Source organism: Sipha flava, unplaced genomic scaffold, assembly GCF_003268045.1.
Source record: "Sipha flava isolate LNK unplaced genomic scaffold, YSA_version1 133_pilon_pilon, whole genome shotgun sequence".
Classification (NCBI taxonomy): Eukaryota; Metazoa; Arthropoda; class Insecta; order Hemiptera; family Aphididae; genus Sipha; species Sipha flava.
In genome coordinates, this window is record NW_020271759.1 from 61,981 (window position 1) to 89,260 (window position 27,280).

At 27.3% G+C, this 27,280-nt stretch overlaps 4 protein-coding genes and 1 non-coding gene across 5 annotated transcripts; 2 read left to right on the forward strand and 3 right to left on the reverse strand.

The window, feature by feature from the left end:
• The first annotated feature begins 3,853 nt into the window (after positions 1-3,853).
• Positions 3,854-7,937, forward strand: LOC112679268 (pre-rRNA processing protein FTSJ3). The gene is made up of 12 exons (XM_025549011.1): positions 3,854-4,045; positions 4,116-4,415; positions 4,710-5,017; positions 5,085-5,231; positions 5,534-5,785; positions 6,039-6,325; positions 6,399-6,472; positions 6,530-6,681; positions 6,750-7,047; positions 7,111-7,313; positions 7,395-7,582; positions 7,648-7,937. Exons 1-12 carry the CDS (start codon positions 3,979-3,981, stop codon positions 7,877-7,879), a joined length of 2,508 nt encoding a protein of 835 aa, XP_025404796.1. The 5' UTR covers positions 3,854-3,978; the 3' UTR covers positions 7,880-7,937.
• A 1,528-nt stretch (positions 7,938-9,465) lies between these two features.
• Positions 9,466-10,978, reverse strand: LOC112679286 (protein yellow-like). Its single transcript, XM_025549030.1, has one exon. The coding sequence runs from the start codon at positions 10,960-10,962 to the stop codon at positions 9,709-9,711; it is 1,254 nt and encodes a 417-aa protein (XP_025404815.1). The 5' UTR covers positions 10,963-10,978; the 3' UTR covers positions 9,466-9,708.
• A 78-nt stretch (positions 10,979-11,056) lies between these two features.
• On the reverse strand, positions 11,057-16,224 carry LOC112679285 (histone H1-I). Its single transcript, XM_025549029.1, has 5 exons — positions 16,116-16,224; positions 13,939-14,810; positions 13,730-13,857; positions 13,463-13,639; positions 11,057-11,201 (listed from the first exon to the last, which is right to left on the reverse strand). The coding sequence occupies exons 1-5, from the start codon at positions 16,138-16,140 to the stop codon at positions 11,117-11,119; spliced, it is 1,287 nt and encodes a 428-aa protein (XP_025404814.1). The 5' UTR covers positions 16,141-16,224; the 3' UTR covers positions 11,057-11,116.
• A 324-nt stretch (positions 16,225-16,548) lies between these two features.
• LOC112679287 lies at positions 16,549-25,985 on the forward strand. The gene is made up of 8 exons (XM_025549031.1): positions 16,549-16,834; positions 17,452-17,515; positions 19,029-19,191; positions 20,907-21,032; positions 23,089-23,144; positions 23,646-23,724; positions 25,499-25,627; positions 25,706-25,985. Exons 1-8 carry the CDS (start codon positions 16,732-16,734, stop codon positions 25,919-25,921), a joined length of 936 nt encoding a protein of 311 aa, XP_025404816.1. The 5' UTR covers positions 16,549-16,731; the 3' UTR covers positions 25,922-25,985.
• Positions 22,884-22,954, reverse strand: Trnag-gcc. The gene has a single exon. It is a non-coding gene; the product is annotated as a tRNA-Gly (tRNA).
• Positions 25,986-27,280: the final 1,295 nt, after the last annotated feature.

Consider the following 27,280-nt stretch of genomic DNA (forward strand, 5'->3'; position numbering starts at 1 on the left):
AAATTACTGTTTTAACTATAAAAAGCAAATTACAAAAATATTAAGATATTAATGATATTGAATTTCGTTTGGAATTTTTAAATAATGTGATTTGTTTAAACAAATATTATTTGCCCGTGTTTTTTTTTTTTTTATATATACAGGTACATCAATTTAAACTGATAAATATTATAGTAATATTTAATTTTAAATTTGGATTATGAATATAATTTGTATCCGTATTTATTTTATGGTTTATACTTAATCTAAATGAAACATGAGTTCATACCATGGTCATAAACGTGTTAAATAATGTACCTTAAACACATTCATACTGCTGTTAACGATAAAATCAAATGAATCGACAGCATATTTTAAACTTCAGCACATTTTACGAACTTTTATATATTTATATATATTATGGTATAAACATTTTTCTGCAGTTGACAAATACCTAAATCGTCGCGAGTAAAATAAGTATGAAATGCATAAATAATAACTTAACAGTTATAAATAACATATTATGTATGAAATATTTGTACAGGCGCGGATCCAGTGGGGGTGGTAGAGGCGACCCCCTCCCCGTTGGCCATATCAAAATGTGTTAATTTAATTTGATGTACTATTAAATTGCATTATCTTGCGTAATAACATTCTAATGTATTATTATTATCATACGTTTTCATCTTTTATTTTTATAACTTAAATTAATGAACAGTCCATAAGAAAAATATTATTGTAACCGTATGATCGACGACAACCGTCAGCCAGCCAGCCCCAGCCGACACATAGAGTATAATTATTTATAATCCGCCCCTCCCGTTATGGTAGGTTGGATCTGTGCCTGTATTTGTAAGCTAATATTTTATGATTTATATAATATATATGCATAATATACTATCATCTTATATAGTTTAAATATGAATACAGTCTATGTTTTGCAAAAATGCAAATAGATATTTCAGTTTTTAAAATTGTTTTGAATAGATATCTAGTAACTGTTATGTAAAAACTAAAAGTTTTGATTTAGGTATTGACAAAAAATGTACTTAGTACATCGTGTATTGTTGAAATACACCTGGTTAGAAATATTTTTTCAATCTTAAATTTACAGTCATTGATTATCGATGCACAACATAAATAGTTTAGAAAACTATTTCACTTTTCTATAAAAAAAAAATATTTATACGCAAAAACTTATAGGTACAAGCAATCAGTGGCGTGCCGAATATAGGTCTAAATGATGCCCAGGCATCAAGTTAAAAAGGGGTGGGTGGTTGTTGGATAATAATATATAAATCACATAATTATCGTATATATTTAGGTAGAGAAATATTGATGTTTGAGTTCTGAATGAGATAAATTTAAATATTGGTGGGTGGGTGGTAAACTAGACTTTGCAATTGGCATCAAAAACATTTTTATCTCGGCACGCCATTGCAAGTAATATATTTATGGCTATAGAATATTAATAAGTTATAAAACGATTAGACATAATTAATCTAGCTATCAAGTTACCATATATTTATATTACATTTTGTTTATCTATACATACTGGTTCATGGTTGTATTAAAATATCTACAACTAAAGTTAAAATTTATATTTTGAAAAAACAACCTTTTGATATTGATTAATCGATATATTTTATTGTCTCTATAATATATACTCTATGGTATACTATATGTATATGGATAGTAGAATATTTTAGGTCTTTCTATCAGAGAACATTAAAAAAATACGGTCATCGTCAATGCCATCATTTTAGTGTTTACTAGGTTTAGACAAAATAATGAACGACCCAAATTATTTAATTACCCAGTTTATTAGCTTTCAGTCTTAAATTATAATATCTCATCATGACCGAATCATTATTGATTCAATCAATTTATTCATCATTCACAAAATCATTCATAGTTTCCATATACTATTTCATGGCACAGAGTACACACACACACACACACACACACACATATATATACATATAATATAAACACACTTGTATATTTATAAATATATATATGTGTGTGTGAAACTCAGCGATATAAACTACAAATAAAATGTATTATTGGCAGTTTTCAGCAACGCTTTTGCGAATATGTTATTTTTGTTCTTTATTTCACACTGTATTATATATTTCATTTGATTAATAAATGAAACTTAGAAAAATGTAATGTTTATTCTATGAATAATAATGGTAAATAAGTAAGATGCATTTTATATTTTATTTTGTGAAACACGTTCGGTCATGGTATGATTAGAATTTTGAATATGATTATTTGTAATAATATTCCTCTAAACCTAATGCATTTAGCATAAATTTTTTTAGTTCAAGCCTGTGAGCACCTGATTAGATTATTCACATTTCATAGTCTTATTACACAAAATTAAGTTAATATTTATCTAAATACGTACACTTAATTCCGTTATTATTATTATAATATCCATTTATATTTAATGTATATTTTATGATTTATATTTAAGCATGAGTTTTTAAGATTAATGTTATGTACAATGTTTTATACCAGTGTCACCAATGATAAAAGATTCACGAGGCGAATATTATAGTAAAAAATATACAAAAGCCAAGAATAGGATAAATTTAACGGGATTGTCAAGGACTGCTCTAACAATTTATAATCCAGACTTCAAAAAACTTACAAAAAAAAAAAAAAAATGAACTCTCAACATACACAATATGATAGGTTCAGTTTCATGTTAATTCAGAATTATACAATACATTGAAATTTTAAAAGTTTTTTCGTATTCAAGTATTATATCAAAAACTTAATATAAAATCAGACACCATATTTTTTCTATAAATTTTAATTTAATTAATATTATAATATTTCAAATATATATTTTTTCATACTCAAACTAAAACTTTTAATTTTTTTATAATGTTTGCGATTTATTACGATAAGACACGAGTCACAATTTGATCACTCCTGTTATGTACATTAAAATTCCAAGATTATACTCAATTATAAAATGGGTGGAATTTTTATAAAAACTAAACCAGGGCTAATACATTACGTTTGACCTCACCTCACGACGCTATTTTACGTGTTCGATACAAACTAAGATCTGATACAGGTAATGGTTGCCTAACCTATTTATAATACATTTGACTCATGTGATATCAGAACCAGATAGGACCGTGTTGTTTAGCCTGAATAATTTTCATTATCTTATAATTTTCGATTCCTTAAGTTATAAAATACTCTACAGGAAAAAAAGTTCGATTATTCCTACCATTCAGTGGTAAACTATTTTCGTTAATTTGTTTAACATATATATAAATGTATAATTTGTCATGAATTTATTTAAAACTAAAATAAAATTTCGCAGTTAAAAAGTTTTACTTTACATATATTACATATTATATGTTTAATGCTTATATTTATGTAAATATTGATTAAAATGAAATAGAAAATAGATGAAAAATATTTTGAAAAAAATCCACCAAAATATTATTTTTAATAAAAATTTTTTTATAGGATAAACATAAATATAAGAGAAACATTAAACAAAAATTCTGTAAAAGTACAAAAATATATTTACGGCATAAATATAATATTTATGTTTACGTATTCGATGGTTATCAATCTAAAAACTTAGGAAAATGCTGTTAAAACAATTGATATAGGTATGGCATACGTGTTATAAAAATCGCCACTACGCCACTACCCATAAATCAGCTCCTGTTACGGAAAAATATTGTAAGAGAATACCAAATGAAATGTTCGAAATTTAAATTATTCGAACGTGAATGCAAACGCGCGAAAACCTTGTTCGTATCGTCTTTGGTCACGATCAAAGCGCGCTATCCATGAACTCACGTGTGTGCATAACCTAACACAGTGATAACTTATCACTCGTTCCAAAATATTATTTAAACTTTTTGAGCAAAATGTGTACACTATTTTAACCACCAACGGTGACTTGGTCACGTATTTTATTAAAACTAAGCCCGTAGCGGCCAGCGCTTGTCCGTCAAGATGGGTAAGAAGAGTAAAATCGGAAAACAGCGTAAAGATAAGTTTTACCATTTGGCCAAGGAAACCGGTAAGTGATTCGCATTCAAAGCATAATCAGCATCGTACATTTTTCTAAATCCCTTGTGTCGTTTTAACAGGGTTCAGATCTCGTGCCGCTTTCAAGTTACTCCAGTTGAACAGAAAGTTCGATTTCCTGCAGAAGGCTCGTGTGCTCATCGATCTTTGCGCAGCTCCAGGAGGATGGATGCAAGTAGCCAAACAGAATATGCCGGTATCCAGCATCGTCATTGGTATAGATTTGTTTCCTATCAAGCCAATACCGGGTTGTATATGTTTATTACATGATATTACGACTCCACAATGTCAGTCGGCTCTCAGTAAAGAACTTCAGACATATAAAGCTGATGTTGTACTGAATGATGGAGCTCCTAATGTTGGTTAGTATTTTATTAATTCCTATAAGTATTGGATTCTTAACCTAATGTATTACATTTAATATTTCTAAGAAGATATAGAAATATTTTGGTTTTAAATTATTTACTATTTGATATAATAATATTAAATCAAAAGATTTGTGATAAAATAAATAATTACCTTTACATTGATGATTAATTTTTTATTTTTTCATAATTAATAAATAAAACTCACTAAGCATCAGATTAAGAACCTCTACTATATATTCTTTCATAAATGTATTGTTACATTTTATATTGAACTTTAACTGTATTCAGGTCAAAATTGGATTTATGATGCATATTCTCAATCTTGTCTTACTTTGAGTGCTTTGAAATTATGCTGTCATAATCTCAGGGAAGGAGGATGGTTCATTACCAAAGTTTTCAGATCAAAAGATTACAATGCCCTTATGTGGGTTTTTAAACAGCTTTTCAGAAAAGTACATGCAACCAAACCTCAAGCTTCACGTAGTGAGTCTGCCGAAATATTTGTTGTTTGTCAATATTATTTGAAACCAGCTAAACTAGACATGCGTTTTTTCAATCCAAACTATGTTTTCAAAGACCTAGAAGTCAAACCTCAAGTAATAAATTATTAATGTACAATAATTTCACATTATTACAAATATATATATATATTTTTTTTTTTAGGTGAAATTAGATTCTGAAAGTAAAACCTCAAAGAAACCTAAAGCAGAAGGCTATCCAGATAATACAACTATATTATATAAACAATTGCCTGTTTCAACTTATATGACTTATAAAAACCCAGCTATAGCATTACAAGATGCATATGAAGTAAAATAATTTATAATAATACTTGTAAATAATAAATCCTTAAATTTTTCAATTTAACAATTTATATATTATTTGTTTATTCAGAAAAAGTTATGTAAGCCATTTAAATAAAGATTTTCAAATTAGAACACTTAAGCTTATGATACTTCTGCCTAAATTTTTCCTTTCTTATTGATATTGTGCAATTTACTTACCCTATAGAATACAAACTTAAAATCTTTAGTGATTTACAATATAGATAACAATTTTATTAAATTTGTTTTCCATATTGAATTATTTTAATTATTTTTTTTTTTTTTTAGATTGTGTTTGATGATGAAAATATCGCCAACCACCCAAGTACAACAAATGAAATCAAAGAATGTTGCAAAGATATTAAAGTCTTAGGCCGAAAAGATATCAGGTCTTTAATGAATTGGTGGAAGGTATTCCAAGAAAAAGAAACAAAGGATGAATCTGAAGAAACAGATAATGAAAACAAGGAAAATGATATTCAACTTTCTGAGGATGAAAAAGAATTAGATGAAGTTGATAAGGAAATAAAAGAATTGCAGGTATGTTTTAACAATGCATTTCTTCAAGTATACGAGTATATCTTCTAATAAAATAATAAAAATTAAATTAAAATTAAAAAGTATTAATTGATTATTCTCATAAATAAATAAAAGTTTAGCCTGAAGTATTATTATTACTTTATAAATATATTATACTATTGGCTAAGCTTTTAATTATTTATTTATTTCTATATGTAAGCAATTTGTTTATTTATTTATATATTAAATATATCGTATTATGGTGTTTATTTAGGATGAAGAAAGAAGGGAATTAAAACGTAAAAAGAAGAAGACCAACAAAGAAAGAACTAAGTTACATACTAAAATGAATTTGAAAATGATTCATAAAGATGATTTAGGACCAACTGAAGAGCGCGAGACTGGTGTATTTCAACTATCTAACATAAAAACAAAAAAAGCTTTAGATTCTATTGTTGATCAAGAACCAGATGTAGTAGAATCTGAAGATTCTGATATTGAAATCAAACCTAAAAAAGTAAAATATGATCCAGACAATACGTACCTCGACAAATCTGGAATGTAACTATTAAAATCTTGTGTACATATTTATTTTCTTTTAAAATTATTATAACATTGATAATATTTTATGTAGGTTCTACCGTTCAGATGAAAGTGCTTCGGAACAAGATTCATCAGATGAAGTCGACAGTGATACTGAAGGATTAGGTATGTTGTTTGTCTATGTGAAAGATACAATTAATTAAATTGCATTTGTATTGTTAGGTTTTAAAGATAAAAATCTTTCATCAAAAATTTTACCCAAGAAAAAAGTAACATTTTCTGACCCTAATGAAAACCATCCTCTGATTACTGATCTGGATTATCGGGATGTTAAAGACAAGCGAACATCAAAAGCTGAACTTTGGTTTGATAAAGTTAGTGGTTATTAATCATAAAACTCTCTCATGACATTCATAAATATTAAAATTATTATGGTTTACAGGATGTGTTTAAAGATGTAGAAAAAGAAGAAGATGAAGATTATGAGTTAGAAAAAATGGTTGATGTGATTAAATCTAAAGGTGGTAAAATGTATAGAGAAAACTTAGATGATGATGAAGATAATACTAAAAAAATTAATGGAAAAATTCCTAAAAAAAAAATTGAATCAGAACAGAATGGTGTTGATAATGATGAAACTACAGATTCTGATTCCGAATCTGAAATAAGTGAGGTTGAAGATCAGAGTGCTGCAATGCCAATAAATGAATGGGATGACAAACCAGTTCTTACGCCAGCGGGTAAAAAAAAAATAACTATTTAATTTTACATACTTTATTCACTTTTGCAATGGTAACCAATAGGAAAAAAGAAGAAGAAGAGAAATGCCAAAGTTTTGGATGATAATGGTCTTGCTTTGGGTACTATGATGGCTTCCTCGAAAAAAATGAAAAGAGACATCATTGATGAAGCTTGGAATAGATATGCTTTCAATGATGAAGATCTACCTGATTGGTTTGTTGAAGATGAATCAAAACATATGCGCAAACATATACCTGTACCTAAAGTATGTCTGAAAAATCTCATTAATATTTATTGCAACTTTAGCCTCTTTGTAATTATTAAATATATGATATTTTATTTTAAGGAATTGGTGGATGAATTTGGTAAAAGACATGAAGAAATAAATATTAGACCTATTAAAAAAGTTGGTGAAGCTAAAGCCAGAAAGAAAAAGCGAGCACTGCGCCAAATGGAAAAAGCAAAAAAGAAGTTGGAAGGAGTTGTTGAAAATGCTGATGTAACAGAAGCTGAAAAAGCTAGACAAGTCAGACAGTAAGTGTTTAAGTGGTTTTCTTTTAGCAACGGAACAATTATTTTATAATTCATTTTTTACTTAGAATTTACAAGAAACTGAAACAACCAAAACAAGAAATTAAATATGTTGTATCCAAAAAACATACAGCCGCCAAAAGAGCAAAACGTCCAGCTGGAGTTAAAGGTCCATACAAAGTAGTCGATCCAAGAATGAAGAAAGACATGCGCGCTAAAATGCGTATGGACAAAAAGAAATCGAATAAAAAGGGTGCCAGAGCAAAACCACTGTCCAAAACTCGGCGAGGTCACAAATAATAGAAAATTTATTAAAAAAAAACACATTTTATTTTATTACAAGACAATTTTCCTGTAACTATTGTTTTTTTGTGAATATTCTATTAGATAAAGTACTTCATCTTTTCATAATACTGAGTTTTTTTTTTTATTCCTAGCGGTATTAAAACTAAAATTATGAAATTCTTAAAACAAGTTCAAACCATTAACCATGGTTCATAATTGCATTATGAAAATATTAAAATTCTGTTACTTTTATACCATTGTTTGGATAAATAATGTATTGGGTGGTGTAACTCAAGTACTTGCTAATTATAAAATCAGTGTTAACAAAGACTATAATTATTAGAATTTTTTGAGAAATGCACTTGATAAACTGATAAAAGAAACTATAATAATATTTTATTTTAAATATATTTAACTAATAAATTGAATAGGCAAAAGTAATCATTTTTACTTATTCTTCTTGCTGCATTATTTATGTTATTATGAAAAAAAAATTAAATGTAGTCTAACCTATTTGAGTAATTAATAACAGAATGTTTATTAGTGTACCGCGAGGTACTGCAATGCCATTCTTAGAACATTTTCATAAGACATTCACCGCTTAATATAATTTTAGTGCAGGAGAAAAATGAAGAACATTTTGAAATGTAGATAATTAATAAATTGGTTCAGTTCAGTACAGGTCCGTAGTCACGGGGGGGGGGGGAAGGGGGGTGGTTGCACCCTAGACCTGATTGTTGCCCCCCCAACAAAAGTTAATAATGTCATGACATTTAGTAGTTAGCATGAATGTAGATAGTAGGTTTTTACTATCTACAGCCGTGGTAGTTAAATATAATTTATTGCTTGATAATAATTTCATCGGCAGTAGAAGCACTGTTTAACATAAGAAATTATTTTTAGCAATATTGTATAGCATTTGCATTGGAAAATACGATGGCATCTGATTGATGTCTGACGACAACACCGAACAATAAATATAACATATCGAACCGTTAACATTCACCATTTCATTAGATCCTAAAATTCTAAATTTGGATGTATTATTAATGGAATTCAACAAGCAAAAAGATAGAAAATTACAACTGCTTTCGTTTAAAAAAAACTGGTATTCAAAAAATAATATATTATAAAAATATTCAAAATGTAATTATGTTCACTTTATTCTAATTCTTATTATTTTAATTTAAAGTACCTATTATAAAAATTACAGTATTAATAAATTAAAAATAGCATTAATATTGATTTTTTTCTAATGCCCCCCTACAATTTTGTTTGCCCCACCTGAAGATTTGGCCTGGTTAAGTAGACCAGTAAGGATGATCTTTAAAATTATAATATAACTAATAGGTAGGCTTAAATTACAAAATTATATTTGTTTTTCATTTTCTTAAAATGTATTTTATCATATAAATTTTCTCTAGAGGCTTTTTTTGTCTTTTTAAATACTATTGAATTATTTTCTTTCGTTTACACCGTTTGAATTTATTCCAATGCATTTCTAGAAAAATAATTAAATTTTGCTTTTCGTAATTAAAACTCTGAACATCAAGTGTAGGTTTTAGTTATTTTGTAGCGAAAAATAATGAGTAAAATACATGGAACGGTTTATAAGACTTTATTTCTTGACCACTTAATATTAGAAATGAAAACAGTTAACAGCAGTCTTCACCATAAGGAAAATATAAAGTGAATCATTAATGCTAGAAGACTAAACAGCGCGAAAAAAAAATAAACAGTACTCGGATATGTGAGAACATTAAACGGCAGTGAATCAAAGAGAGGACAATGAAAAAAGAACACACAAAGAGAGTTGCGCGGACGGCGGCCGCCCACCCGATGTACTACACCTGGTCTTGGCCGCCGCACGCGGACGCGTTGCCGCCGATCGGCCGCAACAACGTCCTGGGGCCGGTACAGTCCACGTTGCCAGTCACGTACTCGTCGTAGTTGGACTCGACCGTCCACACGGCGTTCCGCCAGCCGGCCACAACCGCGGTGGGCATCAGGTACAGGTAGCTGCGGTGCACCAGTCGGAAGCTACGCACGTCTAGCGGTCGGTTGACGTCCCACGCCCACACGTCCGTGGCGTCGGGCGCGCGGAAGTACACGTCGGTACCGCGGTCCGTGCCCAGCACGATCATATCCACCGGTTTCGCACCCACCTCGACCACGGAACCGTGCGTCACGCTCTCGCGGGACCACGAGTCAAGCGCAAACACGGTGCCGCTCTGCCGGTACGTGAAGTACACGTAGCTCTTGCCGGCCCGGCTGACGGCCATCAGGTGCAGCACGACGCGCCGGTGGTGGGCCGCGGACACGGTCTCCGGCAGCGGGATCGCATGCAGCCGGCTGGCGTTCACGTCGTACGCGATGATCGCGTGGCCGGCTGCGTCGGCCACGTACACAAACAGCCGGCCGCACGACGTGCGCCGGGCCACCAGGTGCTGGAGCGCGCTGCGGGGCCCTATGACCGGCGACAGGTCGACCGCGGCGGTCACGCGGTCTGCGGCCAGGTCTATGGCGATCAGCCGCGGCGGACCCATCCGCGATGGCCTCCGGCCCAGCACGCCCGCCGTCCCGGTGTCCAGTGCCCACAGCGTGCCGTCGTCGACGTACACGTCCACCACGTTCAAGATACACGCCGCCGTCACGTTACCGCCCCGGCACGACGGCCCGTAGCTCCGGTAGTCCGGGTACGGAAGGATATCCGGCTCGAAGTCCATCGCGTCCAGCCGAAACGAGCCCAGCGTCCACGGCACGCCCGTCCGTGCGAACCTTGGCATGGTGACGTACGCGCGTTCACCGTCCATCTGCACGCCGTGCACCAGGATCTTCCTGGGCTCGTAACGACCGCACCGTATGTCGTCGCTCTCCTCGGCCGCTGACGGCCATTCCAGGTTGGAACCCGACAACAGGAACGGTCCGTAGTCCTTGGCCGTCCTCGACGTTACTACCACCGACGACACGAACACGATCGTGTTCAACAAATACATTATCGTCGGAAGATCAGACCGATACGCAAATTTGATTGTGAACAGAAAAAATAACCACTTTGGCCACGATAACACATATGATGTACATACGCACATAGTCATGGAAACTAAGCTTTAAATAAAAAAAAACAGCATTAACCATAGTCGATGGTAACAGCAATGAGCGCATAAACGTGTGAAAAAAATTCAAATAAGATTCGGATTTTTTTTATTTTTTATTTTATTAAAATAAAGTAAATATACAACAATCAGACGTTTATATGATACCGATTTTGTTCGCGACATCTAATGCATCATAATCACGTGCTAATCGTACGTACGCCTTCTTTTTGCCGTCGGGCCTAAAAATTAAATAATAACAACATTAATGAGCAGTTGAAAACCAACACAAAATGTATATACATAAACTATAACTTTCAGAACAAATTTTCGATCATTTATTACAAAGTAAAATATGATATTCTCATAGTCATCATAGTACTATAAAATAAAACTATGGAATTAGGATACAAATATTTTATTAAGAGCTATCAGAACAAAATTTTAATCATTTATTACCAATAGGTAATATAAGATATTCTCAATAATTCATCATTTCATAATGACTATTTCATATGTGAACTCCATAGATCACTAATGCAATAATAATCAAACCTAAATAAGATATAATAACAATAACACTAATGAGTCATTAGTACGGACCGTATGCATAGCAATTTTATGTCACATAAGATAGCTATGCGACACATAATATTTCTTTTACGATTTTTCTCTTGCACAATGATATTTATGTGTTACATAGGCCATAAACAAACACATAAAGTTATGCGCTAAATTCCGCCACCTAAGTCTGAAGTGATACATAAATTTGTTATTTTTTACGTGGTATCAATATTTTTTTCGTCCTAAAAATATAAATTTTAAAGAATTATATTACTAAAATATAGTAGTATGGATGATTTTTAAAACTTTGTTAATTATGTAGAAATAGTTGAAGAATATTTCGACGAATTTGATATTGAAAAAATTCCAAGAAATTATATACGTAATATGGAAGATCCATTTAAAAAATACAATGACAATACATTTTTGAAACGTTATCGTTTTTCAAAACTGATTATCATGGACCACTTAGAAAATTTATTAGGTTTCCAAGGCAATAATCGAGGATTGCCTATACCTCCCATTCAAGTCATTGACAACATTACGATTTTATGCAACAAACTTTCTAGTGAAATACCTATCTAATTTTAATTAGTTAAAACTATTGTAAACATTTCCCCTCTTCGAAAATATTAGAAGCACGGACGAGTTTATTTTTTTCTGAATTGCTCGTTATTATATAAAATATTTTTATTAAATTAAAAATCAAAATTAAATATACAATTTTAAAAATATTAATATTATTCGTTATATTATTAATTTTCGGTAGTATGAACATAGTAATTCTGATAATAATAGTTATTATCACATAAACTTGTATATAGCTATGGAATATATAAATATCGTTCATGCAAGACAGAACTTAAGTCGTACATTAAAATAGTTATGGGCCACTTAAGCAATTATGTACGATACATAAAAAAAGGGCTATGCATACAGGTGTAAGTGTTACATCAAATAAAAAATAAATTTAAAATAATTAATTAAATTGTATGAATTTATTGTCAGATAAAAATATATCGATCATATAATTTAAACATCTGAGAGATTCTCAATAAGTCATCATATAAATTCTGTTGAAAAATTAAAATTTGTAATATTTTAAACATATATCCAATATAAATTGAATTATGATTACTATTTTTTTTTTTTTTTTGTTATTATGTATTAATTGTTAAAAATATTTTAAGTTTAGACAAAAATAAGAAAATGTTTTAAATACATGTAAGAAAATTTAATTTCTTTGTTTCAATATACTTGTACCATAAATACAATTTTATTTTGCACAGTTAATTGCATTAGACAATTTAAGATAATTATGGTTAATTCATATATCTAACTTAAAGGTTAGAAATTATATAAAAAAAAATTTTTAAACAATGTTTAAAAAAAAATATTTGAATACTTGGATAATCTCACTTTCAAATTTCTTAGAATATATCTACACGAAAGATTTTTTTCTTTAATTATTAAATATTAGGAAAAAAATATAAACTACAGTAAAACCCCCCTCATCCACAACTGTGGTTGACCTGACCGTAGTACTATCGATATGAATACTTTGATAAATTGATAAAATTTTGTATTCAAACATTTCTGTATATTGTGATTATCCAACCTTTTTCGCATCCAGACCACACCTCCAATCACGAAAGTAATGAATTAGAGAAATTTTACTGAATACAAGTAATAATAATTTTATTAAATTCATTTAACTAGGATATCAAAATAAAATCTAATGATTCAAAAATATTAATATAACACAAATATAAACTTTTAAAAGTTATCAGTAAAAATGTATCAATCATGAAAAATTAATTTACTTCAGAGAGATTCTCATGAAATCATCATATAACTTCTAAAAATATAACAGTAAATAATAAATATAATTTAAAACATATATTTAAAAATATAAATACATGTATTCCTTGAAATTTACCTGATCAAAGTATTGACTTTGGCCACATTGATATCGTACATCTTTTTAACGGCAGCTTTTACGTGGTGTTTATTCGCACGTAAATGCACAATAAAGACTAAGGTGTTGTTGTCTTCAATTTTTTTCATAGCAGATTCAGTAGTCAAAGGGAATTTAATTATATTGAAAGCATCCATCCTAATTTGTCATACAATATAAATATATATATTAAAATGTTGTTTATTTATTTGTATTACTAAAATTAAAAAATAAATATTGATTCTTTACCTATTTCTCTTAGGAACAGACTTCCTTGGGTATTTTGGATTTCTTGGTGGTTGGAAGGTCTTAGGACGACGGAAGTGGACAGAATACCTGATCTTACGAATTCTAGTTCCATGAGGTCCTTTTAAAGTCTAAAATAAAAGGCAATTTAATCATCAGTGAACATGATAATATATATCTCAACTGAATTTAATTTTCTAACAAAAGTTTACCCTGATTTTAGATTTCAAAGCTTTCTTTACAGCATCACGTTTTGATCCTACTTTAACACCCTTCTTTTCACCTTTAGCTAAATCAGCCTTCTTTTCCTTCCTGAGCTTAGCAGCAGCAGCAGCTGCAGCACCCTTAATTAATTTCTTGGCTGCGGCTGACTTTCCTTTAGTTGCCTTTTTGGTCTTATCAGCAGCTTTGGTTTCTTTCTTATCTCCAGTTTTAGGTTTAGCGGCAGCCTTAGGCTTATCCTTCTTGGGTGCTGCTTTCTTAGCTGTTTTGGGGGCAGCTGGTTCAGCTGCAGTCTTTTTAGCAGCAGGGGCAGATTTAGATGCATCAGTAGTCTTCTTCTTGGCTGCTACTTCCTTCTTAGGCTTTTCAGCTTCCTTCTTGGATTTATTATCAACTTTACTAGTTGATTTTTTAGGTGCTGGTCCAGACTTTTCAGTTTCTGTAGATGGACGTTTAATACCTTTGTCTGAACTTTTACCTTTAGATTGATCAGCTTTTTTGGAAGCTTCAGCCTTAGGTTTAGATTCATCCTTTTTCTTATCAGCCGGTTTTTTTTCGACAGGAGCCGGTGCAGCTTTTTTGTCTACTGGTTTTTTTTCAACTGGGGCTTTTTTATCAGCAACAGTTTTCTTTTCTGGTGCAGCTTTCTTTTCTGGTGCAGCCTTCTTTTCAGGAGCAGCTTTTTTATCAGTTGCTGGTTTCTTATCGGCAGATTTTTTTTCTGTGGGTTTTTTGGTATCAAGTAACGGAGCAGGTGCAGGTTGCTTCTTTTCTGGTTTCTTTTCAGATGAAGCAGCTGCAGCAGGCTTTTTTTCACTACCTGATGGCTTCTTATCTCCACTGCCTGATGCAGCAGGCTTTCCTAAAAAAAATTGAAATAAGTGAATATAGGTACTGCAATTAAATATAAATAACAAATTTGCAAACATATTATCATTTTAAAAACTTAAAAAATAAAAAAACAAAAACAATAGAAAAATAATTCTGAAGATAAGATAATAAATGAGTACTTGTATATTAAATTGTATAAACAGTTTAAACCTGAGTTTTAATAAAGAAAATATAATTTGATACTTAGATTAGATTTATATAAATCATAAGTCTGAAATGTTTAAATATACAGATATATTAGACCAACATATTATAACATTTAACAATAAAAAAATATTTGATAAGCATCTAAGAAAATTAATTTAATAAATATCAATTATTTAAAATCATGAAAAGTTCTATTTTATTTCTAACCGTGGACTTTACCTAGGATTAGATACTATTCGGTAAATCAAACAAAATAATTCTTTAATATAAAATGTCATAATTGAATAATAACAGTTAATATAAATTAAATAAAACAAACTAACAAATAATAAAAACTCACTATTTTTAATATAAACTACTTATATAATATGGTTATTTTTGCAATATGTAGAAATAGCTGCTGGACATTAGCATACTTTACACTTATTAAACTTTTAATGTCAACAACAGTATACATTTTAAGTACTTCTTTATAAAATATCAAAAATGTATTCTATGAATCGATTCCAAAATAAATAATATATTTTGTGTAGGCTGCATACACCAGCTGATGAATTATATAAAATTATATCCCCCTAGTTAATAATATATCTTTGTAAAATTAAAATTGCACATACATTTTATAATGATGTAACAGTAAAACAGGAACATAATTATAAGTTTACGCTGATATGGCCAAAGTATAAAAGTGACTGAAATATTATAAGAACTAAAAATACGGTAACTGCACAAATTTAAAAATTGTAAAATGTAATTTATTAAGTACATGATCTATACATTGAGAATGATTGTAAGTCATTTAAGTATCGCTGAAGAACGAAACACTTGGACAATGGACAATATCACATAAGACCACTACATAACATCCTAGGTTGTTTCATTATAATATACAAAATGAAATCTACCTAGTAGTAGTTACTATTAATTCAATCAATTTTTTTAAACACAATGATTTAATTTACTGAAAATAATTAACTATATGTCCAATAAGTCCTAGTCCAATTAGAACATGGTCAAATAGAATGCCATGTGCTTATGATGACGGCATTTAAGAAGTTACCGAATTTTCATAAAATAATTTAACGTTACCTCAATGTAATAAAATTATTATAAATACGTTCATAGCTACCTTTTTTATCGTTTTTGGGTGGCATTTTACGGAATTATAAAATATAAAACGACGTTCTACTTTTCTAAATGAAATAACGCGAACACAACTTTACAGTGAAGGAAAGAAAAATATCGTCGATTTGTTTATAACCTCAATTGACGGTGACGCGGTGATATGTCAAAGATATAACAATTGTGAAAAACCTTAAAAGTATTCCAAGAATAAATTAATAGAAATAAATTATAAAAACTCAATTAATTTAATCACCAATTCTGTTTTAATATTTTTTTATGGTATTTTTTACCTTTTATTATTTATAGTTGAATATTTAATGGACTGTCATAAATTGCTTTGATTTTAGAAGTGCTTTGAAATATTTTTATATCATTCATCTTTTTATCAATATTCTTATCAAATATTTAACACAATTTCAATGATAAAGAATTGTAGTTGTGAAGTTTATAGCAATTACGTAACTACTTTAGATAGTGCGTATATGTCTTACGGTTAACCGATTTCGTTTTTAATCAAAAATTTGTCGATTATCATTAGATCATCGATAAATATGCTTAAAGAATAAATATTTTTGGTTCAGTTAATTGTTTTTGACGTTGGGTGTAGAGAAATTTGAACAATGTTTTCATTAAAAACCGGTTTTTGCTATCTAAGCTTACTAACGTTGTTTGTAGTAATTTTTAGTGTTGAAAATGGAAATTCATCTAAAATAGAAAATATAAGTAAGTTTTCCAATTTATATAATTTTTTATATAAATCGAATATTGTAACGTTGAATAATCTCATAGTTACATAGGTAAATAATTTATAAAATACTATAAAGTTATTTAAAAATTAATTATTTGCCAAAAACATTTATTTCAAATAAAGTGATTTTTTAATATTACAATTTTTACTGAGTCCAAAAAATAACAGCTATCAAAATGGTAGATTGTGAAACAATTATTTGCTATTAATAATCTTAATTCAATTAATATATTTCTCAAAAAAAATTTTTTTTAGCAAAAATACAATATTTCCTACCTAGTTCTATAATTTTAAGTAACTACTATTATAACTTGTACATAATAATTTTTCAAATGCCAAAATGAATGTTTTTTTTATTATAGAAAATATCTATTAAAACCAATAAATTATATAATTACACTTATTTAAATATTGATTTGTTAATAATTGATACTTTGATTTTTTTATAATAATATTATAATAAAATATACTACAAAAAATATATTATGCTTTTTTTAGTATATTTTATTTTATATTTGTAATCATGTATTTGTGAAAGATTATCATTATAATTAAATTCATTCATTTTTTAATAAAATAAATTATATTTCAGATGTACCTGGTTCAGTTGATCTCATTTATCCAAAATTGAATAAACCTTACCAAAAACAAGATGAGTTAGTATTTATTAATTGATAAACATGAAAAATTCAACAACAAATTTGCTACTAAGTTTTATTGTTAAATTTATATTATAAATTAACAATTAATATATACAGTAGAACCCGTTTAAGATGCTCTCGCTTAAGACAATTTTCTGACTAATACTCTCATTTTGCTTCCGCTTAAGACATTATTTTTAACTGGTTTCTTGAAGAGTGTCTTTTTTTTCTTTTTTTTTTTTAAACGTTTAGAACCCAATTACAATTTTTTATAATTAAATACAATTTTGTGGACTTAAATCTATTAAAAAGAAATACAGTAAATAGAGTAAATAGTATATGTATATATATAAATAATAATATTAAAAACTATAAAAACAATTTAAAAATATCATTTAGACAATAATAATATAGGTAGCAGAAATAATTTATAGATACGCAATATGATTACAAAAACAATCAAAAGAAGGAAAATTAAATAGATCTATTTGGAAGTCATTAGTTATTTTCATTAATCTATTAATAGGTGAATCAAGTGCGTGATTAGTTCTTTGAAATGGAATGTAAAAAGTATTTGCAGATCTAGTTCGAAAATGAGGAACATTAAAATTTAAGCAGCTGAGTAATTCAGGACAATTTTAAAAACTATTTACTATTTTATATAGAAATTTCAAATCGGTGATTTTTCTCCTTACAGCTAGACCAGTCATATTTAATTGGTTTAATAATAGTGTATATTGTGAGTGTGGTTTACGTGGTATATTACATTTGTAAGAGATAAAACGAAGAAAACGATTTTGAATAGCTTCTAAGCTATGTATATGAACAACACTAGAGAGTGATCATACGACCAAGTTGTATTTCAGAGAAGAACGCACTAGAGAAAAATATAGAATTTTTAATGCATCGGAATTAGTAAAATCTTTTCAAGTTCTATTAATGAAATCTAATGTAGTAGATGTTTTTTTTTATTTTTAAATAATGTTGATTGAAAAAAAAAGTTGAGGCAAATGTAACCCCTAAATCTCAAATTTCAAAAATCCGTTTTTATACAATATTATTTATGGTATAATCATTAATAATTGAAGAGCAAGATCTAGTAAACGACATTATATTGCACTTATCAATATTTAACGGTTATTTGTTTATATGTCTTAAACGAGTTTTACTGTATTCATACACATTTAAAACCTAATTATTATAAACAATCACAGAATTCATCAGATAATGATAATATATTAATGTACTTATTTGTATTGTATTGTATTTAAATTTGAAATAGAAATATACTTGGGATGATGATATCAGTCATTTTTAGGTATAAGTTTTGTCTAATTAAAGTCTTAGGGTTTATATTACTATTGGTATTTATATTTAAAGTATATTTAAATTTTTATTTTAAATATTTAAACTTTATATTAAGTTTAATAATTTATTTTTACTTGCCACTTTTATATGGTTTATTATACATTTTATTTATATTATATTTTTTTCTATTTTTGGTGATCATACAATTTTTTGGTTATAGGTGGAAAGGTAAATATATGCCAGATCATTCAAACAAAGAAAGCTTTGGAAGTATTTCACGAGTTGTTAACGAAAATGAAGATTTTAGTGTTTATAGTATGCCAAAACTTAAGAAAAGTATGATGGGAACTATGGATATTAATTCTACATGCGATGATGGAAAGGTTATTTTTAACTTGGACATGCCTACTTTTATGCATGTTTAGCATATATATATACTATACATAATTGAATATTACATTTTATTAACATAGAAAACACAATTAAAATATTTATATGAATTATTTATAAATGTGTCCAATAACAATATATATCCATTGCAATATCTACTAAAATAAAGATAATCAAATTCTATTTTTTTTTTTTTTTACATCATTCATTGAAATCATCCTTTAATATATATTCTTAATTTTTATTTAAAAAAATTTTAAATATAACTTAATTTTCATTAACTTCATAATTTATAAAAAAAATAGTTAACGGAAAAATAGTGTATGTAACTTAATATTGTTTTGAAATTATCAGAAAGTTAGATAAGATAAAATCAAAATATTACTATGTTAAATATACTATTTTTAAAACTAAATATATATATACTCAAATATTTATGAGTAAGAAAACAGGATTTAATAATTATCTTTATCTTAAGATTTTTCTCAAACGGTATATCTTAAAGAGACATTTTGTATAGTTAATGCTGGACTTATACAATGACAGTTTTTTCATAAAACAATTTAAAACTGTATGACATATATGTTACGAACATTCAAACTAGTAATATAAATGCTGCGACAATTGTTGTCATGATACAAAAATATTTACAATAATACAGAAATGTATTGAACTATCTTATCAAAAATATCTAGATTGTTCGTACAATTAAATAAAATATTTTTGAATACGAGTGACAGCGATATAAAAACTAGTTGTTATAGTGTTCTCACTTGTGCTTAATTACTATTTTTTGTATTTGTTACTTATTCAGTGTCTTATATTTTGTATTTTGTATTCATTATTATATACCATGGTATCGAAACGTGAATGAATTGTGCTACTTTTTTCTTTTTTCTTTCTACTACTAAATTAATTCTTTTCTTTATTTTATTTTATCTATATCCAAATACATTTTAAACCCTATAAGCTATGTATAGTTGTATTGAACAGTAAACCGTGTCGTAAGTCCGCTTTATTTATATATTTATATTTATATCATTAAAGTTGTTTATATATTTATGTCATAGAAAGTTTGAGCAAAAAAAAAAAAAATGAGAAGTGTATGGTAACAAATATGGCTTCAAAGAAGGAAATTATATTGTGTATATAATGAAATGTTCAATCCCTCGCCAATTTATCCATATATTTTGGATGTAATGGATTATAAAAACAATAATTATTTTCATATTCTTCATTTAGTTTGAGGGTGTCCCCAACTGTCCACTTTTTTTTTAAACTTGATGTTGTAATTTTAAAGCTTATAAAAATAAAAGAATTTTAAAATTACCAGAAACCAAACACCAAACTGTAACTCTCAACTGTTTTGATGAATTAAAACAGTAGATAGTCATTTAATCACACTGTTGACGCTTTTTTCGGTTATGTTCAGACCAGCACAAGAATTGTTATGAGATTGTGTCTCGGAAATAAGATAAGTATACAACAGAAATGTAAGCTATCGTTCATAGTTAGCAGCTATATAGTCGTACAGTTCTGTTAAAAAATTGTCAATGTGTGAGTCTAGCTTAATTTTATATGTCTACACAAGTTATACTAAACTAAAGTGTTTTCTTCTATTAACAATAATTGTTATTTAATAAATCATGATTCAACTATATTTAAAATTTTGTTGATATTTTATAAAATATGCCAATTTTGATTTTAGACAAACTTAACTAGAGATTGGGATGGATCCCCATACAACTATACTTGTATGTTGAGTGATAGTTTACCAGTACTATCTGATGTTTCACCGTTATTGGAAAGAGAACTTTTGCCCAAATACTATGTGGTAAATACTATTATAAATCATTATACCTACAAAAACTCAATAGTTTTTATTAATCAGTATAAAAATAACATATTAATTATTTTGTTATTATAATTATTAAATATAACATTTATAATAATGCACATTTAAAAATTAATTTTCTATACATATAGTCTAATAATTAATATCAATTTTGCACATTTAATATGTCTACTAGGGAAGCATTAATTTAATTATATTATTATACTATATTTAATAACAATGAAAACCAACCCAACAGGCAACAATTAAAATACATTTACATTTGTATATTTTATTTGAATAAAATAATGTAATTTATAATAATAATTTAATAGTTAATTTCTAATTCATAAATTAATGTTTACTTAAATTTAATATAAAATATGTATTTGAGTAATTGTGACTTTAAAGTACTGTTTCGAGTTTGAATATTTATAATTATTAATTTATATTTAAATACATATATTTGTTCTGTTTTTCAGAAGAAAATTAAAATAAATTATTTCATTAGAAATACCTAAATTATATATTTTGTACAAGTCATCTAACATTCAATAGTAGGTCATGCTATTGATCACCTATACAATTTTACTTGACTTTCATAATATTAGTTTAAAATAACCATTATACCTTTAATTATCTGCTTTAATTGTCAATAGTTTAAAATATCGAGGAAATCATTATAGAAAGTAAATTATTCAATCATATAATGATTTAGTAATCAATTTTATTTATTTTTTTACTTTTGGTTTACTTGTTTACTTTCATTTTCCTGTAAAAATCTTTTTTTGAATATAACCATATAAAAAAAAAAAAAACTAAATAAAAAGAAACTGTTATAAATGGAAGTCAGTTATATTGGTATGTAAATTAAAATTCTAATAAAATATTTTGTATAGTTCATTTCATAGATTTTTAGTGTGGGAAAGATTTTTAATTATAATTTCATAACCATAATATTAACATATACCTATAATACTTTATTTTATAATTTTATCTATGAATCTATATAAAGTTTCATGAATTGTTCATATAAAATATAAAAAAAATGTTTCAATGTGTTTGTTTCTAAGAACATTGCAAAAAATATTACTGGATAGAGTGGATTTTTTCTCCTATTTTTATTTATATATTATTTATGTTTTTCTTTTTAATGACCAAACAAATCATAAAACACCAAGTGACTTATGTCATAACCGTATTCTATATTTTTCATATATTTTTCATTTTATTAATCTTGGGTAAAGTATATTTAACATTTAGATATTTATAAATGTTTATGCTATTTATCTATTTTTTTTTAATCACTATTACTAATAACAATATAGTATTTTGCTTAACATCAATATGCAAGGGTGCCGCCAGGAATTTTGACAGGGGGGTGTATTTTGCATAATATACGCTAATTTTTAAATTATGTTTAATTTATTTTAATAGAAATACGTAGAAATGTTTTTTCAAAATATATGTCGATACAAAGTTATTTTTGTTTATTTGTCGGATACAAAGTAATAAGGGGTATTGGTTACGATTAGAAAATCCGATATGCAATTGCATCCCCTTGCATCCCCCTTGCGGCGCCCTTGTCAATAGGTATATATTTTTCTTACTTAGTTGTTTATAATTTGTATTTGTTATTTGGGCAGAAAATAGCTTTATTCAAATATTATTGTTTAGCATTTGGCCCTGGCGTAACAAAATAAAATATATAAATAAATAATAACCAAATATTATTAATCTGTTTATACTTAATGTGATTTGGGGTTTAAATAATATAATACATTTTTTTGTATAAAGGTATTTTGTTTATTAAAAGATAAAAATAAAAAAACGGCAACAAAATATTTTGCATCCATCAGCCGGGAATCGAACCCGGGCCGCCCGCGTGGCAGGCGAGCATTCTACCACTGAACCACTGATGCTCTGTAAATGTGGAGAAAAATATTATATTTAAATAAAACTTACATACATTTCAATTTTAATAATTTAAAACAATTTATGAAATACTTTACAATTATTATTCCTATTTATTTAATAATATTATTTTTATAAACAGGCTAATCACGTGTGCATGAAAGAATCTATAGCATACAATCATGATATTCCCACATTGTAAGTACCTTACTTTTTGTTTCTGTACTACTAAATGTCTTATCTAATTAAATTGAATATCTAATGATGTATATTACTTATTTAGTATGTATGTAAGTATTAAATTTCAATTCTGACCTCATAATCACCTTTAATACTTGAATTTTTCTAACGATAAATAATAATAATGTTGAATTTATAAAATAAAGTCAATTTTACCATAATTATCTGTTTTTCATTAATGTATTCATTCTTCATTTGTAATTTTTATTATTTAAACTTAATCATTTAAATTGACTCTGTGATATTAAATATTATAGATAATGCTTTTTATATTAAACTTGGTATAGTAATAAAGTTTATTATAAAACCAATATAAAAATATACCATTATATAAATCAATTTTTTTGTCAAACATCTTTGAAATTATTAGTAAGTTAAATAGAAAAAATTCACAATCCTATAAGGTATGAAAGAAAAGGTTTATCAATTGATTTAATAGTTTTCTTAAATTGTTTATAGTGGTCCACATCGTCCAGCTTGGGCTAGGTATGGTGAATATAAATTTTTACCTAAGCAAAGATGGTTGCACAATTTGGAGGTAAATATTAATGCTATTATTTAGAAAATATTTTATTATGTATTGTATCCTAGTCAGTGCTTGGAAGGTTCCTTTAAAAAAAGAAAAAGTTCATATTCACGTTCATTTTGTTAAAAAGGAACTAAATCTTTTACCATTCCTGTGTTGAAGAAAGGATCTAGTTCCTTTTCTCGTTCCTAAATAAGGAACATGTTTCAACCATAAAATAATTTTAAAATGTTATCATTATAATTTATAGTAATAATTAATTTAATTAGGTATTGTTTTTTGGTTTTTATTTTTTAAATTTGTTTATTTCATACAAGGTAATTTTATACCTATAGTAATATTTATAACTTATATATATATTGTATACATAACTATTACAATAATATACATTAATAATTATGGGCTATCTCCCAAAATGCAGTATAACTCTGTTTTGTGTGCTACGTAACTATAAATATGAGTATAATATGCGGTCTACCAATGTTATGTGTTCTACCTAAAGCTGGGAATCTCCAGTCATTATTATTTACTTTTACTATTAACTATTACTATTATTAACTATTATTTACGCAAAATCGATAAAAAAATGTAAGGTACTAATGAAAACGTCTTAGAGAGGTACTTAGCCGAGTATTGGTGGTGAGGATTAAATAAAACTGATAATATTTTTGATGCTTTTCTTAGAGATATGAAATTATGCTTTGTGGATCCTTAATAAATTAAATTTTTTTTTTATTTATACTTTTAATATTGTTACGGTAGACCACGTCCATTTTGGTAGACCGTATATTGGGAGATTATTATGTATACAATATTTTTTAAATACATTTTTTTAAATACATTATTTTTTAAATTTTTTAAATACAGCTTTTATTTTACTTTAACATAATTAAGATTTAAAACATGTCATCAGTTAACGAAAATCTTTTTAAGGTTATAATATTTCCCCCAGTACTAAACTAGTGTCCAATTTATGCGCTTGATGGTAATCCCATATTATAGTTTAAACATTTCTTGAAAACTTTAAGAAAATTCAAAATCATTTTTATGTCTTTATTGTTAGAATATAGAAAATTATTCAACTGTTCATCAGACTTAACACTATTAGAATTACTCACATTATTTCCAAAAAAGTCATTAGAATTATCTTTATTTTCTTCTTCATTTTCATTTTGGAAATTTGAATTTTCGTTGTTTTCATTTTAAAATTCAGTTTTGAGCAATGCTTCAACACATAATTGTAATGTATTTGAAAGTCACTGAAGTTTTAATCTTGAAATCAATGTAAATTCAATCACAAGGGATTTATCAAACCATAAATGAATCTGAACAATAAAAGTTATAATTTAATCAATGTTTACTAAAACTAAAAATAATACACTTTAATTATTAATTAAGTATCTACTTAGGGAATTCACCTTATTTATAGAAGTATTGCTTAACTATATTGTAAAGACTTATGTTCCAGCACACTACTTCTTCTTCAATTAATATAATGTAAGCAATAAATATTTCATGTACATCCCAGAATTACTTTGTAAAAAGTCTAATGTATAAGCTAACGGAGTAAGTTTTTTCTGTTATTCTAAAAATGTTGTAATTGCTTTTAAAAAAATAAATAAACAAAGAAAAGAACGAAAAAAATTATTTATGAACGAAATTTCAATATGTTCCTATACATAAAAAAGGAACGAAATCATTGCAACAATTTCCTTTGAACACATTGCTTCTTAGCACTGATCCTAGTATATACTAAGCCAGGGTAAAATAATTTTAATTTTTTCAGCATGGATCTGTTGTAATGTTATACCACCCATGTACTCATCCAGTCTTAGTCCAACGTATGCGAATGGTTTTAAAAGGATGCCTTTTCAGGCATATTATTACTCCGTATAATTTAGTGCCTGAAGACAGAGTATGTATCATAATTAAACCTAATAAATAGAAATAATGATTTTAACCATACACATGTTTTACTAAATTTCATCTTTAGCCCATCGTTCTAGTCACTTGGGGTTACAGATTGTATATGAATGACGTAGACACAAAACTAGCCATAGATTACATAAAGAAATATGCAAATCATGCTAAAGAAACTACAGCGAGAGACGGACAATATGACCATTTATTAATCGATACTGCAGAAGTAATATCACCTGATGATGTTAACATTTGTCCAATGCCACATAAGCGTAGAAATAGAATATAATTATAATTAAATTATATTTCACTGGTAGTATTATAAAATAAAATATTGGCGTAATCTTTTATTCTTTTGAAAGAGTATACAATTTATTGTCTTTTTATATTTTTCAAATTAATATTATATCAACTATAATTTATAATTAAACTGGTATATTAGTAATACATGTACATCTTAAGTGATTAAATAATTTTATTTTTTAATTAATATTATTTTACTATTGTATTTTTTTATTTATTGGCTATAAGCTTTTTTGGGATTTAAAAAAGCTATGATATTGAGAACTGTTTAACGATTAACTGACATTAATTAATTTGAATGTATAAAATTATCTTAAGAGATTTATTAATGTTAATATTTTATTGTTTAACTATTTATGGGCTATTTATAATTTACATGTTTATTATTGTTTTATATGTTTTTAAATACAATTTATATAAATCCAACTCTTATTTGATTTAATTTATATTTTTATAAAAAAAAACATTTAAAATAGGTGATTCCTACCATTTAACTATATTTTCCTAAAATTTTTTATAGAATTTTCTTGTTATATTTTGTACTTATTTTATGTATAGTATTAAAATTATTTTTATATGTTTAAAGCTATCACAAACAATAATTATAAGACTAAACCTGTGATTATCATTCTAAAGTGAATTCTTATATAGACATTGTGATAGTTTTCTAATTTTTCAATAATAGGAATATCAATATTAAATCTTTATTTTATAGTTTATACTGTTTTTAAAATGTATTAAAATTTAAGTCTGAGAATTTTTCAGTTTAAAAGGTGCTTATTATCATATAATGTATTTAAAATCAAAAATCTTATATTTTTAATATAACTGGTATATTTTTGTCACTTAATTGCTTGAATATAATAACATATCGAACTTAATTTTATGAGAGGCAGAGGAGATGAATAAAAGCTCACTCAAGGAAGGTGAGGACTTAATTGGTTTTATCCTTTCCTACCCAAAAAAAATCCAAGATGTGCTTTGAGAATTAAAACATCATTTATTGCACCTAATATAGGTACTTTTTTTTTTAATTTACTTATTATAAATTTTGAAAACTTCCTAAAAATGTTGAGGCCTTAGAAATATAAAATAACTATCTAACATATATTAGGTACTATAAAACAATATGTAAATTAATAACAATAGGCAAACTTATTCAATCGTAAAATCATTTTTCTGATCTATATATTTTAGGCGGAAACAAAGATACATTTAAATGTTAATGTTATTATTAGCCTATTATGAAACAACGCAATACATCAAAAAAGTAATTTAAATAATAATTATAGAAGATACATATAAGTTATAATCTATAGCCTATAACTTGTATTGATCTACACCT

Bases quoted from the DNA above. Each gene is read 5' to 3' on its own strand.
- LOC112679268 (XM_025549011.1), top strand. From the start codon at position 3,979: ATGGGTAAGAAGAGTAAAATCGGAAAACAGCGTAAAGATAAGTTTTAC. The intron at 5,232-5,533 runs GTAAAATAATTT...TTTTTTTTTTAG, and splicing joins CATTACAAGATGCATATGAA to ATTGTGTTTGATGATGAAAA. The intron at 7,583-7,647 runs GTAAGTGTTTAA...TTTTTTACTTAG, and splicing joins AAAGCTAGACAAGTCAGACA to AATTTACAAGAAACTGAAAC.
- LOC112679286 (XM_025549030.1), bottom strand. From the start codon at position 10,962: ATGACTATGTGCGTATGTACATCATATGTGTTATCGTGGCCAAAGTGG.
- LOC112679285 (XM_025549029.1), bottom strand. From the start codon at position 16,140: ATGCCACCCAAAAACGATAAAAAAG. The intron at 14,811-16,115 runs GTAGCTATGAAC...AATTTTTTTTAG, and splicing joins ACCCAAAAACGATAAAAAAG to GAAAGCCTGCTGCATCAGGC. The intron at 11,202-13,462 runs GTAAATTTCAAG...TTTAATTTTTAG, and splicing joins AAAGTCAATACTTTGATCAG to GCCCGACGGCAAAAAGAAGG.
- LOC112679287 (XM_025549031.1), top strand. From the start codon at position 16,732: ATGTTTTCATTAAAAACCGGTTTTTGCTATCTAAGCTTACTAACGTTG. The intron at 19,192-20,906 runs GTTATTTTTAAC...TTTTGATTTTAG, and splicing joins CTACATGCGATGATGGAAAG to ACAAACTTAACTAGAGATTG. The intron at 23,145-23,645 runs GTAAGTACCTTA...AATTGTTTATAG, and splicing joins AATCATGATATTCCCACATT to TGGTCCACATCGTCCAGCTT.